This window comes from Bacillus rossius (genome assembly GCF_032445375.1).
Source record: "Bacillus rossius redtenbacheri isolate Brsri chromosome 4 unlocalized genomic scaffold, Brsri_v3 Brsri_v3_scf4_2, whole genome shotgun sequence".
NCBI lineage: Eukaryota > Metazoa > Arthropoda > Insecta > Phasmatodea > Bacillidae > Bacillus > Bacillus rossius.
This window is the reverse complement of record NW_026962011.1, coordinates 10,588,251-10,603,293: the sequence shown is the minus strand read 5'-3', so window position 1 is coordinate 10,603,293 and position 15,043 is coordinate 10,588,251. Positions and strand designations below refer to the sequence as shown.

The 15,043-nt window shown below is 34.2% G+C and overlaps 1 protein-coding gene across 2 annotated transcripts in view; it reads right to left on the bottom strand.

Annotated features, from left to right (window-relative positions):
* LOC134541911 (nuclear pore complex protein Nup98-Nup96) overlaps positions 1 to 15,043 on the bottom strand; it is a 182,432-nt gene that overhangs the window by 49,105 nt on the left and 118,284 nt on the right. For both annotated transcript variants that reach the window (XM_063385654.1, XM_063385655.1), the window contains exon 23: positions 10,169 to 10,378. In XM_063385654.1, coding sequence (XP_063241724.1) covers positions 10,169 to 10,378 — 210 coding nt within the window. The remainder of the gene's footprint in view (positions 1 to 10,168; positions 10,379 to 15,043) is intronic.

Sequence of the window (15,043 nt, the reverse complement as noted above, 5' to 3'; positions counted from 1 at the left end):
AGATCAGATCAGATCACCATGTGTGTACAAATGTTGTGAAATTTGTCTAGTCGGTGTATTGTGTTCATTTTGTTGCTTTTTTTTGTGCGTCGGCGGAAGTAGGTATAATTTTCTCTAGATATGGAGCGACCCAAAATAACTATTAAAGACCGTGCGAGAGAATACAAAGAAGAAAAATTTTATGAAGTGAATCGGGAATTTTAATTTGTGGGATATGTAATATAAGGTTGGAATGGGAGAAGAAAGATAACTTGGACAAGCACTGTCAGTCAGGTGTGCATAAAAGCAAAAAAAAAATCTGTTGAAAGTGACCCTCAGTCCAGCAAGCGGCAAGCCAGTTTGTTTGAAATAAATGAAAATGCAAAGAAAGCCAAGCAGGAAAAATCAGAATTTGTCATGGATACTGTGAAGATATTCCTTCAGGCAAACATACCACTACATAAATTAGATAATCCAGCAGTGCGTGAATACTTGTCAAAATATGTTAAGGGATCTGGTGACTTGCCAGCGGGTGACAAGTTGAGACGAGTTTATGTAGACGTGTGGCGAAGATGAGAGAGAGAGAGAGACTTTGCAAAGAATTTGAAGGAGAAGACATTGTAATAGTTGCTGATGAAACGACTGACATTCAAGGACAATGTGTTTTTGCAGTATTGTTTAGAACTGTAAGCAGTACAGCAAAACAAAAGGTTGCTCTTGCCCGTTGCTCTTTTCTTGATATAGCTACAGGGACAACATGTAGTCAAGCCATAGTAGATACTGTTCAGAAATATGGCATTTCATATGATCACATTGTTGGTCTGGTGTCAGATTCAGCTCGGTATATGAATACCTGCTTCTCTGCTCTGAAAGTTCTTGTTGGAGACCATTTGATACATTTTAAATGTTGGGCCCACAAGATAGTCTCATTGGAGATGTCTTTATGACAGAACTGCCAGAACTTAAAAGACTTACTGTTAACCTGAAAATGTCCTTTCTTCATGGCAGAAAGATAAAAAATTTGTATATTAACTTTCTGATGTCAGAATACCCTGAATTACCTCCTGTGTTGTTTCCAAAACCAGTCATCACAAGATGGAATTCGTGGTTTAAGAGTGTTGTCTATCTTGACAAATACCTAGATCCTCTTACAAAATTTCTTTCTCAGTATAAAGATAAAAATGCAAGTAGTCTGTTGGTATGCGAAACACTCCAAACCCCAGAACTGGAAATGCAGGTAAAGACACAGATCAGATTTGTTTCTGAAATCTGTCAACCTCTGATGATACTGATTACTATTTTTGAAGGCTCTGAGTACCCTTGTGGTCATATCATCTGGGACCACCTTGAAAGAATAGATTTGTCATTGGGTAGACTGCAGCATTTTTGTCTCGTTGCAACAACACAGTGATGAAGGCAAAAATGACTGAAAACCTGAAAAATGCCTGTACAAAAGCACACATGAAGCTTGTACTGCACATGGGTCCATGTGAAGCCAACAATCTATACAGGGCATCAGGCAAACTCTTCAACCCAGCTGTTGCAGGACAAGTAGTGCAGGTTAATGAAGCATCTGTTCATGCAAACAGATCAATACTGCCTGCATTCAAATCTGTGGATTTGAAATTTATGGAAGGCTACCTATATCTCCATGAGCAGTTGGTGAAACAGCTTAAAGAAGGAGCCAAAGTTGATGTTCTTCAGATTTTGTTGGCAATGCGACCAAACTTTGAAGAATTTTGCTGTGCAGCTATCAAATCTCTTTGGTTACCAGTCAATAGCGTAGATGCTGAAAGGTTTTTCAGAAGCTACAATCTTGTGCTTACCGACAGGAGGAGGAAACTGACAGAAAATAACTTGGAGACTTGTGCTATGTTAAAGTTCAACCAGTAGGATTAATAATATTTACATTGTGGGTGTAGTACTGTAATGAAAGTGAGTGGAAATATAGGTATGGGTAAACTGTTGACTGACAGTACACAGGAAAAAAATGTATATTTTAAAAACTATTTATTTCAAGCTATAAATAGTATAACATGTTTATATTGTAACATTGCAAGACCCTGCCCTCCTAATAAAATAATTTTCTTTTAAACTTCTTTTTGTATAGGTAAATATAAATAAGTCAATATTTTTAGAGTGGTGTGTATGTTATGAGACAGTATAATCAGAAGTTATGGATACTAGTATATGTTATTTTCATTTGCTATGTTTTTAAGAAGGTATTTTGTATTTTATTAGACATTTTTAATCATTACTAATTTTTATGTAATTAGTCACAAATGAGCCGTTGTACTAGATTTTTACCTGTTTAGGCCTACTTTTTCAGGTTATTTCTAAATGATTTTAATTTTGTAAAGTAATTTGTATTATGATTGCTGTTCTTAATTATTATTAACGTGTTGTAATATAATTATAAATCACGGGACTGTGTCTGGGCTGGTGTGATGGTTAGAAAGAGAGGCAGGAGAGGCCTGTAAGTGGGAGTGAGAAAGAAACAGTGCTTCCCCGCCAACCGAGATAAAGACGGTAATTTCCCCCCTGCGTGGGAACTGAGTGATAACTGCTCTCTCACGGTGTGGGACAGAGAACGGGAATGGAAGTCCCCGATTTCGATGTGAAATTGAAAAGAGATAAATCAGGGGAAGCCCAGAGTTCTGTATGTAAAAGGTTTTTTCATGTGTTGTAACTTGTTCTGTGATTGGCTTGTATCTGTAGCATGAAAGAAGCGTGCATGTGATTGGTCGGTGAGGTCATGTGACGTCTACTCCCTGCGTGGAGAAGAGTGTGGCAGGATTTCACCAGTCGTCTGTCGATCGCTGCCACAGTAGGTCGCGTTCGGTGGCTTCTCGCTAAATTATAATGTAATTTACTAATGGATAATTTCACGTTGGTGGTCGGAGCCAGGCCGAATATTAAGTCAACCTAATTTGTTTTATGTTCTTTCGGACAATAATTAGAAATTGCGGCCACCTTCGTCGGCATTTGGCTCGGGGCGAAATTCGGTTTCGCTGGGTGCGGCCATGTTTGAGGCCGCACCGACTTCATGTGTTTGCAGCAAAACATTACTGAAGGACTTAATCTACGCTATTATTTTTCGTTAATTTTCCTTGCGCTAGCTACCAGCAGTTTTTTTTTCGACGGGCAGATGTATGAATGAAACGAGTAAATGAACCATTGGAAACATTGGATTCGTTTGTGCATTATAATTTCAAAGAATAAAACAACGAAAATCGATGCTTTAATTTTTTTTTATTTTTGTAAGTAACGAACCGTTACAATATCTTAATTTTATAGATGCTGCAAAATGCAAATTTTCCTAATTTTATAAATGCTACAAAATGCTATTTTCCTATTTTTATAAATGCTACAAAATGCTATTTTCATAATTTTATAAATGCTACAAAATGCTATTTTCCTAATTTTATAAATGCTACAAAATGCTATTTTCCTAATTTTATAAATGCTACAAATTGCTACAGATCACAAAATAAATGCTATGAAAGGTGTTTGTAAATTCTCTTTTAACGTACCTCTAGTCATGTTCCTTCCCGTATAGAGCGTGCAAACATTTTCGAATATTGATATCTCACGGATCCATGCAACGCACGCTCTGTCGAGTGCCGAGTTAACTACATTTGATAGCCCGCACTCCTTCGTGGTGTGTACTATGACAATAGTTACGCGTTTGTTCACGTCACAGATTCAAGTGGCTCGCGTTCGGGTCAAATATTTTGTTTTTCTATTTAAAGTAGAGACCTGCGAGTTCTCGAATTTCGAGTTCGAGTTTTTAATTCGTGCTCGGACTCGGCACGGCCGTTCACGACTCACGAGTCGAGTTCGAGTTTAATGATGTCTTTTCAGACTTTTTTGGTTAGGCCTAAGTATAAAAATATTTAAAATTACGTGTTAACTAACCTTGTTTGCGCATGTAAATAAAATAAACCCATTGTATCTTTCAGTTGAACGTATAATTTTAAATTCCCGCTTAAAACACCAATGTAAACAATGTAAAAATATTTCACTTTAAAATAGGGATGGGATTTTCGAATCTTGGATTCGTCGAATATACCGAATCCTATGGATTCGAGGATTCGTAGGATCCGAGGTAGGATTCGAGGTGGGATTCGAAGTGGGTTTTTAAGAGTTTTAGGTAGTAATTGAAAATTGTAGTGCTGGCCGAAGTTCGAAAATTTCGAACCGAACCGAACCCTTACGTTCGGTTCGGTTCGAAACCTCTTAAAATATTTTCGAAAAACCGAACGTTCGTTTAAAAAAAATTACGTTTTTCTAATTTTCTAACGCCCATTTGAGACCATCCACAAAACAGCACAACAAAATTCCATTACTTGTAATATTCCGACTTTTATCTCATAATCGTCGCCTCAACAGTTTCAAGCGCAGACAAAATAATAAAAAAAAATTATTGGTCGCATAACTCGCATAGCATTTTTTCATATAGGCACGCATTGTTTTTTGTTTACTTTAGAGAATTTTGTATGCATTAACGTACTACGTAATATAAACTATCGTACAAATGCCAAAGGTATTGTATATTATACCTTTAACTATAGTGCGTATACGAGAAGTGTTGTAAAATCACCAAAGATTACGTACCCCATACGTTAAATTAAAGCGCATGTACGAGAACACTCGTATTTCGGTAAAACTAACGTGATCAAGTTAACACAAGACAAATGCGGTAGAAAATGATTACGTAAATTAGGTACGTATTTTAAATTACTGGGATGTATTTATTTTCTTTGGCCTTTTTGGTTATAACAGTCAGGTACTGAAAATATTAATTTAATCTTGTTTATTAAAAGTACTGGTCCAGTAAATTTTACAGTACGGTACTAAGTTGACTAGCGTAGTCGCGGCAGCCATCATTATTTCTCGTGTTTTCTTTTTTCCGACGCAAATTTCTATAACCACACTTCTTACGTTACGTTTACAATATAATTGTTCTTGAGGTGATTTGCGATGAGCAGGCTTATGTCGTTTAAGTTTTCCAAATGGAGAAAAGATAATGACGATCCAGATGACCCAGAACCACCCCAAAAAATGTCTAAGTTTCTTCTGATGAGCAGCATTCTTCCAAAAAAACAGCAACAGCAGTCAGCGGGTTTTGTAATGTAGGTAGATAGGTAACTTAATTCACATTCGACTTTTTTTTATGTCCTATTAAAAAGTTTTACTTATTAAAAATGTTAGGTTATGTCTACCACAAAAATATGTTATGTGGCCTTATGCTGAATGTTCATCTTTATAATAATATTTTTTTTTAAAATGAAGGTTGGTGTACACTGAAAAAGGAAGATAGTTTTTTGGAAATTTAGATGGAACTTCTTCATGAATTAAAAGTATATGATTTTCTCTAAACTGTTTTCTTTCCTTCATTATTTTTTGTATAAACTTTACTTATAAAATGTTTTGCAATGTTTTAATAAAGCTAAGCTATATAATGTTTTAATTTTACATATGGCTGGAGAACCTTTCTTTCTCACCATTCAGTTAAAGACCAAAATGCTGGTGGTCGGTTCATTTTAATTCAAAACAATTATTTCTGTATGAGGTTCGGTTCGGCAAGGTTCAAAATTTTTTTGCTATGGTTCGGTTCGAAACCAGAGAACTGAGGTTCATCCAGCTCTAGAAAATTGTATACCTAAACTATATTGTAAAGGTAACGGAAATAGTACAAACATAGATAAACTACGCTGTATTTTGTCAATTAGCATAACTACTCGATCATTTCCAACCTTCAATGATATAACATTGCAGAAAAAAACGTAACTTTTTTTAAATAGTGTCTGTTATACAAACATATTTTATTGAAAACATAGGAAGGATTAATTTAACAGAGAATTAGACAGATGAAAACTTACATGTGTGGTTTTTGAGGTTATTTGTCTCTATTTTATATCAGGTGTATACACTATGCACTTATTTTATAATTTTTATAAATACACATGTGCTTTTTTTTAATACGTAGGCCTATGTATTTTTTTAAAATAAATGTGTGATTTTTTTAATAACATGTGAAGTTTAGTGTGGGACTGGGATTCGAGATTCGATGACAAACACTGAGGATTCGAACAAGGATTCGGATTCGACCAAAATGTGGATTCGTCCCATCCCTACTTTAAAACGTATCCTACCTTTCAATACGACCATTCTTTTCCAGCTATCAGGAAAATTTTACATAATAGATACTGTGTTTGCGCAGGGGTTCTTTAATATAAATGTACATTATGATTAATTTTTATCACTTTCAAGAATCGTAAAAAAGTATAAAACGTAAACAAACACAGTATAACGCGCCATTCGTCCTCCATGGATCACACACTTTAGTGCATGAGACGATCTAAACAATTGATTACTCTCTCGCCCCTTTTCAAGACAATTGTTTTTAGCTGCGCCATATTTTGGTTATTTATAGAGCACATTTTAAAAATTTTAATTACCGCAGATACAAACGTTAAATAAAAATTATATTTTATCTTATATACAAAATAGAAAATCCAATATAATGTTAATTTATGCAGGTTAATTTTTAAACTGTTTTGGTGTCACAACATGGCCGATACGCTTTGTTTTGCCATGGTCGGAATGTTGCTTGGCACAGCCATGCTCGCGACGTGCGCTACTAGTGCGGAGCTATGGTTATCTATGGATGAGAGATTTGTTTACGTTTGACTTGGCACGAGGCAAACAATATTGTTGATTGAATATTTTAATCAGGATGGATGGCCAAATAGATAAAAAGAAACGCAAGCAGTTTACTTTGAAGTAAAAAGTGGAAATTTTAAAACAAGGGTAAATATGTAGTTGGGCGGTATTTCCGAAAAAAAATGTTAAAAATACGAAAATACTTATAATTACACAGGTCTTGTATTGCAAAATAAGAACGGCGATATCTACTAAAGTATTTGGAATTTCTTATCTCCGCCGGGTTTAATAAAAAGAAGAAGTTAAAGAGCATAGAATAAAAGTATTTACGTATTTTTAACATTTTTTTTCCCGCAAATACCGCCCAACTACATATTTACCATAATAAAAGATCGCGAAACAATTATTAAACTGTATGAACAGTCATCTTTATCTGCTGGTCGCAAGAGACTTCGCCTAGAATATGACAAGGGAATTCTATCCCAATATATGTACATATCTGCAAAATAGTTTAAACCATATGTCATTTTGTGTTCAACAGATATAAATTTTGTATATGTAGGCCTAGAATTTAAGCTACTGTATTATGTTCAGTAATTTTTTTTGAATTCTTGTTGTTTTACAAATATTTGCTTCCAAGCTTATCATTTGATCCCCTATTACTTTATTTTCAAAAATTCAAAAGTACTACATTTTAAAGGTAACTTCAGAATAAAGTACTTTCATTACTAAGTAGGTATAAAAGTTGAGGCTTTATTGTTGTACTTTATAACGAGATTCTACTGTGGTGGCTGGTAAGAATGTTGACAAATACTTTTGCACTTATGCTATGGTTTTGAATAAAATTTTGCTCGGTGTCGGTAATTAAATCATGCCTTAATACTTTTTTTTGTTAACAAGTAAATTTTAATAATACTCTGCATTTTCAAAAGAAACAAAATTATTAAAGACCATGAAAATATATACAGCAATGAGGATCCTCACACCCAAGATTTGTATAGGGCCTTGATATTTGCTGGTCTTTAAACATGACAGTTATATATAAATAATGGATATTTATGGATTTTACTACTCGACTCGAATTTAACTCGAACTCGAAACATTTCTTGAATACTCGCTCGAACTCGACTCGACCTAAAAATCCTATACTCGCATGACTCTAATTTAAAGTTATTAATATAAATGGTTTGGTGTGCTCTTATATACTCCACTTATATTTAAATAAACATACTTTCCATGAATGGGTTTTGTTTTCATAAATAACTTGACCGAACTTTTTTTTTTTTACATAAAATTTGTACCCCTACGTTTCAAACTTTATTTTAGTATAAAATGTGAGACGATTATGCGATAAAACACGGTACTTCTTTTTTCATATAAAATAATGTATTTTAGGGATGTGCGAGTACCCGATATTTTCGGGTACGGTTCAAATCCACAATTACCCAAACCCGGAATCGTACGTACATGGATTCGAACAGTATTACGAATATTCACAAAAGTTTAAATTAATTTAATACAGCTCAAAAATACTAGCAGTGAAAAATAAAATTAGGCTACTATTACGTAAGTATTTATATAACTACAGCAAAACCCCTTATTTGCACTTTTCATGGGGACAAAGTAAAAAAAGTGTAAAAAGCTGGAAAGTGTAAATAAAGGGAAAGTAAGAAATACGTTAAAGTTAATTAAAATACAGTCGCATCCTGCAGCGTTCATAACAAATACGGGCTACATTACACATACGCATTGCACCACAGTAAAAACATTTTAAAAAAAGGGGCCGCAAATTGGAAATTTACCTTCAATAGCGCGCCGTGCGCGGAGAAAGATCATTGTACTCGATCAGCTGTTGTTTCGGCACGGCGTAGTCGCCGGCTGGCTCTCTCTGTTCTCTGAGCTGCGCATGCGCAGTATAACTCACTCAACGCTCCGCCCAGACTCGTGACATTCCATCAGCAGCCAGCCAATAGATCGAGCTTAGCGGAAAAAAATATAAGCTCCACCTCCCGTGTACCAGTTTTTTCCAGTTCTAATACCAGTTTATTGGTATACGCACCAGTTTTCTCGCTGCCGTGACGTGTTCAAGTTTACGTTTATCTTGATGTCTTGATACCAATAATTAATTATTTACGATCCTCAGAAATAAATGGTTGGTTCAAAAAATATGCGTCAACTGTACAATACTTCCGAAATTTTAAAATACGTATAAAACAGTTACCAAGACTCCGCTCATTTTACCTTGAGAAGTTTATGTCTCGTACCAGTATTTCGGCTAAGTTGTGACATAAATATAGTATCAGAACGTTTATACATTCGTGAGTTTACGTTTTTCCCTAGTACATTTTAGATTGTCTCCTGCTATAATTACTCGGACTTTTACACGCCTAGGCTTAAATTATTATATGTTTAGAAATAAAAGCAACTTTTCATGTTATAAAATATGTATATTTTGCGATTTAAAATGTTCACTGCGACTATAAAAGTTACGTTTTTTACAATGTTTTTAGGCCTACTATGATTGTTACGTGACGTAAATAGCGGGATGGATTCGATTTTTGAGACGTAATTCACGTGAAAGTATTGTATTGGATTAAATGGGAACTGAACGGGACCTGAAGAATATAGTGCAAATAACGGGAAAACGTAAATAATGGTAACGTATAAACATTTCAATCTCAGTGTAATAAATAATTGCCAGTAGTTACAGTTAGACAAAAGAGCACAAACATTATTTTTAAATTAATCAGTTATTTTTAATTATTCTGTGCTTAATATTCGGAATCGGATTCACATCTCAAATATTTCCAGGGATTCAAATTGGATTTGAACCGAACTGAAAATCAAGGATTCGCACATCCCTAATGTATTTTAAAGTTAAAATCCACTTGCAGTATGTTATTACCCCTTACTTATTTAATTAACAGAAAAATGTTTGTCCTTACTGTGTAACGTGTATAAAAAATAGCCAGTGTTATAGATAGCTTCATTCATGTGAATGCACGTAGTTAAATATTGACATTGATAGCTCGCTGATTGCATGCAATGAGCGCACTCTGTTACGTGCCAAGTAAACTACATTGGATAGTCTGCACTCTTTTGTGTTCTATGACAATGGTTATGGGTACGGTACTCTACGTTGTTCCGGCTCATGTTCAGGTCACTGTTTTCAGTTTACTATTTTAAGTTGAAGAAAAGTAGTTTTTGTTGCATGACTAATTAATTGACTAATTAAATTGATTGGCATGCTTTTGTTTACTCTACTTTTTTAATTTAACATACTTTCCATGCAATGTGTTTTGTTTTATGAAAAACTTAATACAAACAAAAATACTTCTCGCGCATAAAAATCAGACCCCAACTCTTCAAACTTGATTTTAGCATAAAATGTGCGAAGATTATGAGATAAAACGATGTAAAAACCTCTTCTTCAATAGGGCTTATTTGATATGCATTAATCTTTAAAATGAGGATGGTCCTCATACTGTATATATAACAACAAAAGACACCGTGTACCCACCAGCATTCTGCAACTGGTCGCAGGCTTCTTTTATCTTGTATGCAGACAGCAAAGATAGGACGGCAGGAATGTGGCGTTCGACGTCCTCACTGGGCTTCTGCTGTATCTCTGCTGTCTCCTGCTCAACTCTTGGGGAAACCACCTCTTGCAGCCACTGACTCACTGCTTCCCGGCGGAGAAGTGCCTTTTGGTGCGCACTCACTTCCTCACCTAACACACACACACAACTAAACTAAACTTGCTCAGCTAGACCAAATTCCAATCCCAACCTGCCTTTATATACACTAAACAATAAAGCTTCAAAAAGTTACATTGTTACAGGTCCACTTATTTTAGCAAATACTCTCTTTTTGTGTATTCTATTCTTACTTACTACCATAGGTTTTCAACTATACAGCCATAAAATATTATTATTCACAATTTACTCACATCTCTCTTTACTGACACTGTTTTCTTTACTTAACAGCCTTTCTGAAGTATAATTTTTGGCAAATTCCAGATATTTTTACAGACATATTTTTACATGGGACTGCATACATTAACTTGTATGCATTACCCTGCTGTGGTAACAATTAACTTCTCTTGAGTGACCACAATGCTTCAAGCAAAAAATATTAATAGTGAATACTAATCTGACTTATTTACACAAAGAAAACAATGTGAAGAATATATCTAGCACAAAATTAACAACAAAAGTACGTAGTTTGAAATGCTTATCAAAATGTAACCTATTGGTAGAAATGGGCAAATCTGAAAATTTTTGGGTCAAGTAGAGTTGAGCCAAGTTCAGTAATAAGTAATAATGCCTTGAAGTCTGATCGAGTCCATAATTAATAATTTTTTTAGTCGAGTTCAGTTCTTAAAACGAGTTAAGCTTGAGTAAATGCAGAAATTTTAGAGATTAATTTTATGTTCCTGGTGTTTATGTTAATTTACCATTAGCATTACATTAAAGTTCATATGTCTTCAACGAATGAGTCATTTGTGTCAAGTGAATAAGTAAAATATAACTATCAACTATACCAATTTATAATTTCTTTTAAACTACCTATAGTATTTTATTCCCACTGGATTCTGGAAAACTCAGTAGACGAGAAGGCCTTTGAAGTCAAGGAAAACTGTGTGATTAAGTGAATTTAATATGAGAAAATATTCATAGTAACCTAAACAATGTTAATTTTCATTTTAAATAATTTTAACCCTGGAATTTCCTTACGTGGTAATTCTGAAGTAGAGCATCTTTAACTGAAAAAATATCCAAAATTCTTTTTCGAAACATTCTAACATTTTTCCAAAAGAGCATTGTGATACAAGAGTGGTTAGGTTATGTTAGCTACATTACAAATGGTGAGAATGGTTGGGTGGGTTGGCTACATAAAAAATAGTTTAAAATTGTTGGAATAGTTAAGTTATATTAAAATTACATAAGATAGCAGTAAAACCTCTATTAACGAATATTCTATTTAACGAAAAAACCCCATGCAACGAAATAAAATTTTGGTCTCGCCGAACCTCCATAAGATCAATGCTGTTTTAACCTCTAAATACCGAATTTTATTTGTTCCGAAATAGTGAAATTCCCTTTACAACGAACTGACCCGATTTTGAAAAACACGCAAAAATAAACATTTCCTACAAGACATCCACTAATTTTTTTGCAATCACGGCTTAAAAATACACATGCGTATAACCTTAAAATAGTATGCACCATCGCGGAATACAAATAAACAAAGCATCATGGATAACATACGTCATGTATACATGCCACACTTTGTTCAAAATGGCGGGTACATTTAGCACTAGTGGCGGAAACCTCTCGTACCATCGCTCTGGCAAGACGAAAAACTAGTATATTTTGCGTTTCTATGGTTAAAGATGCGCACACACATATATTTTTAACTATGGTGTAGTACAATTCCGTTTTTTTCTGTTTTCACTGTTTATTTATTTCCACACGTAGTTACGGAAATCAAAACGTTATGTACTACTGTAAAATGAATTAGTGATATAGCTAAACGTTTCGACTTCCCGGCGTGTACACTTTCGACCATATTATCCAACCGGGAACAGATCGAAATCAACGCTTCTCTGGTAGGAACAAATCGAAAACGTGTGAAAGCATGTAAAAATGGTGATTTGGACAAGATACTTTTTGACTGGCTAATGGAGGTTAGGGCATCTAACATCAACGTCTATGGCCAATTTTACAATAAATGGCACTCCAGGAAGCACTGGGGATTGGAATTGATAATTTTTAGTGATAAATTTTGACCTTATAAAACATGCCATTAAACAAGTGTATTCTATGTACTTTTTCATGTTTAATTCCTCATATCGTATTAAACAGTAAAAAAAAGCCAGTTCTAGCCATTTATGTGAAACCTTATGATGACTAGAAATATATCGTGCAAAACCTTCATTTAACAAACCCCTGTACAACAAACACAACAAATTTTGGTCCCTTGAGATTTGTTAAATAGAGGTTTCACTGTAATAGGGAAAGTTAAAATAGATACTTTATAAATAATATTTTTTTTTTCTTTTTACTGTACTTTTATTTAATTTAGTTATATGCCCACCAATAGTTTAAGGACTTTAGCAGTGGGCAAAACAAAAATAAACAAAGGAAAAATGAAATCACTGAAAGAGTGAGGCACTGCCAACCAGTAGGAACTAACGCGTTTGAGTAACCTGAATAAGCAGCCTAAACCATGTGCTTGACTGACTGACTGACTGACTGACTGAACGAACGACTGAACGAACGACTGAACGAACGACTGAACGAACGAACAACCGACCGACCGACTCACACAGCAAAACATAAAGATAGTTTAGCAGTTCAGCACAATAACTATAGTCGCCGCACGGTAAGTTCGTACTTTTGGGAAGAACTGTTGAAAAATGGAACTAAGAATATTTGGTTCACTATTGTGCAATTTGTTTGACAAATAAATAAACAAAATAGGACGACATAATTTATCAAGCTATTGCGTTTCCGTACGTGTGTATGAATACTGAAATAATTTGTATTTGTTAATTTTATATGTAAGTTTTTAAACACGCGTGGCAACGATATTTATTGGTATGTTGGCTACACACTTGAAGAAATAGTTCCTTAGTATGTAATTTTGAACAGCTGAAATAACGATAAATATTGCTTAAAATGTTTCACATATGTTTACTTCCAGATCCTGGAGTAATATTGTTTAATATATACGAAAGTTAAGTTATTTTGTTTACAGATGACGTTGTAAGCTGTTGCGGATGAATCACCTACGTAACTGTGTGTCGGCCCGAGCCATGTTGAACACTTGTTTGCTCAAAACGACTTCTGATTTTCCGAAAACATCCAGTGTATTTGTGTACTAATTAATTTTCTAATTTTAAAGGGTTGTCTTAATTGTAACTTGTAGTGAACTATTGCTTTTACAGTGTAACTTTGTGTTAGTTATTACGGTTTGTTAGGTTACTAAAATGAATGTAAAGAAGGAGACAGCACGATATTATCAACGTGGCACGAAGAGTTACGATGTTAATGAATACAGGTCAACTGGAACAGGGTGATGTCGCAGAAATGACAGCATTTCTTCTAGATCTGGGCGTCACGACCGTGAAAAAGTGAGTGACTAATTAACACGTTATGAAAGTATGTGCGTGAAAACGTTCCGTTAGGTTGGGGCGTGTTTGTAAAATAGTGTAAAAGTACCTTCCTCGCAGCTTTCTTGTTTTGAATGTCGGGCAAATTACAAACAGACACGTTCTTATATTTTCGTTTATATATTAGGTAATGTCCCACAAGCAAAACATATTAAATGTAAGGGCATGTACACAGATACTAACCTAACATAACCTATCCTCAACCAACATAATGTAACCTAACCCAACCCAAATGAGGTTTATTTACATGCAAGGTTTGGTAAATTTTGGTTAATTTTGGTTAGGTTAGGAAACATAATTGTCAATAATTAGAATGCATTTTAAAAAAACTTGAGTAGAAATTCAACTCTACGTAGGTTGTTATGACTTTTTGTTAACACCTGTAACCATAAAAAAATACAGCATTTGAATATATGCTCAGGGTAAATGTGCTAATGTATGCTTTTTAATTACAGGTGTTCTGGATAACGTGTTTAGTGATATGTAATTTCTCTGCTGTGTTTATATGTGATTCTTAAACATTAGTTTCATTACAGGATATAACATAATATTGATGGTAGTGATAATTTATTGCTGAGTTTCGATTTATTTAATATATTTATTTTATTACAGATTCTTAAGTTAAGTTTTTTATGGCAACAATTTCTTTTCTGCATTGTACATACTTAAGTGATATAGTTTTTATATGAGACAAACCACATAGACACATAAAAATACACACACCTTTAACCGATACTTGACTCGGTTCGTAGTGCCAGAAAAGTGTTACTAACTTGGGTAAATATGTAGTTGAGCGGTATTTGCGAAAAAAAATGTTAAAAATCCGAAAATATCTTTATTATATGCTCTTCAACTTCCTCTTTTCATTAAAAGCGACGGAGCTAAGAAATTACAAATACTTAAGGAGATATCGAATTTTTTAATTTTGCAATACAAGACCTGTGGAACCATTCGAGCGACGCCATTTTTGTTATTTTGCCGTGAGTTCGTGAATATGCGAATCGTGAATGCGTAATTAATAAAATGGTTGATTAGGTCAGGTCAGTTACATTATTGATACTTTCAAACTAAGCCGACATTAAAAATAATGTGAATTAATTTTAACTATTCTTTAGTTTTAAATTATTTATAATGTAACTGACCTTAACCTAACAAACCCGTAACAAAGGATGCACAGTAACAACTCATGTAAAAAATTTTTGTTACTTATTACTTGCA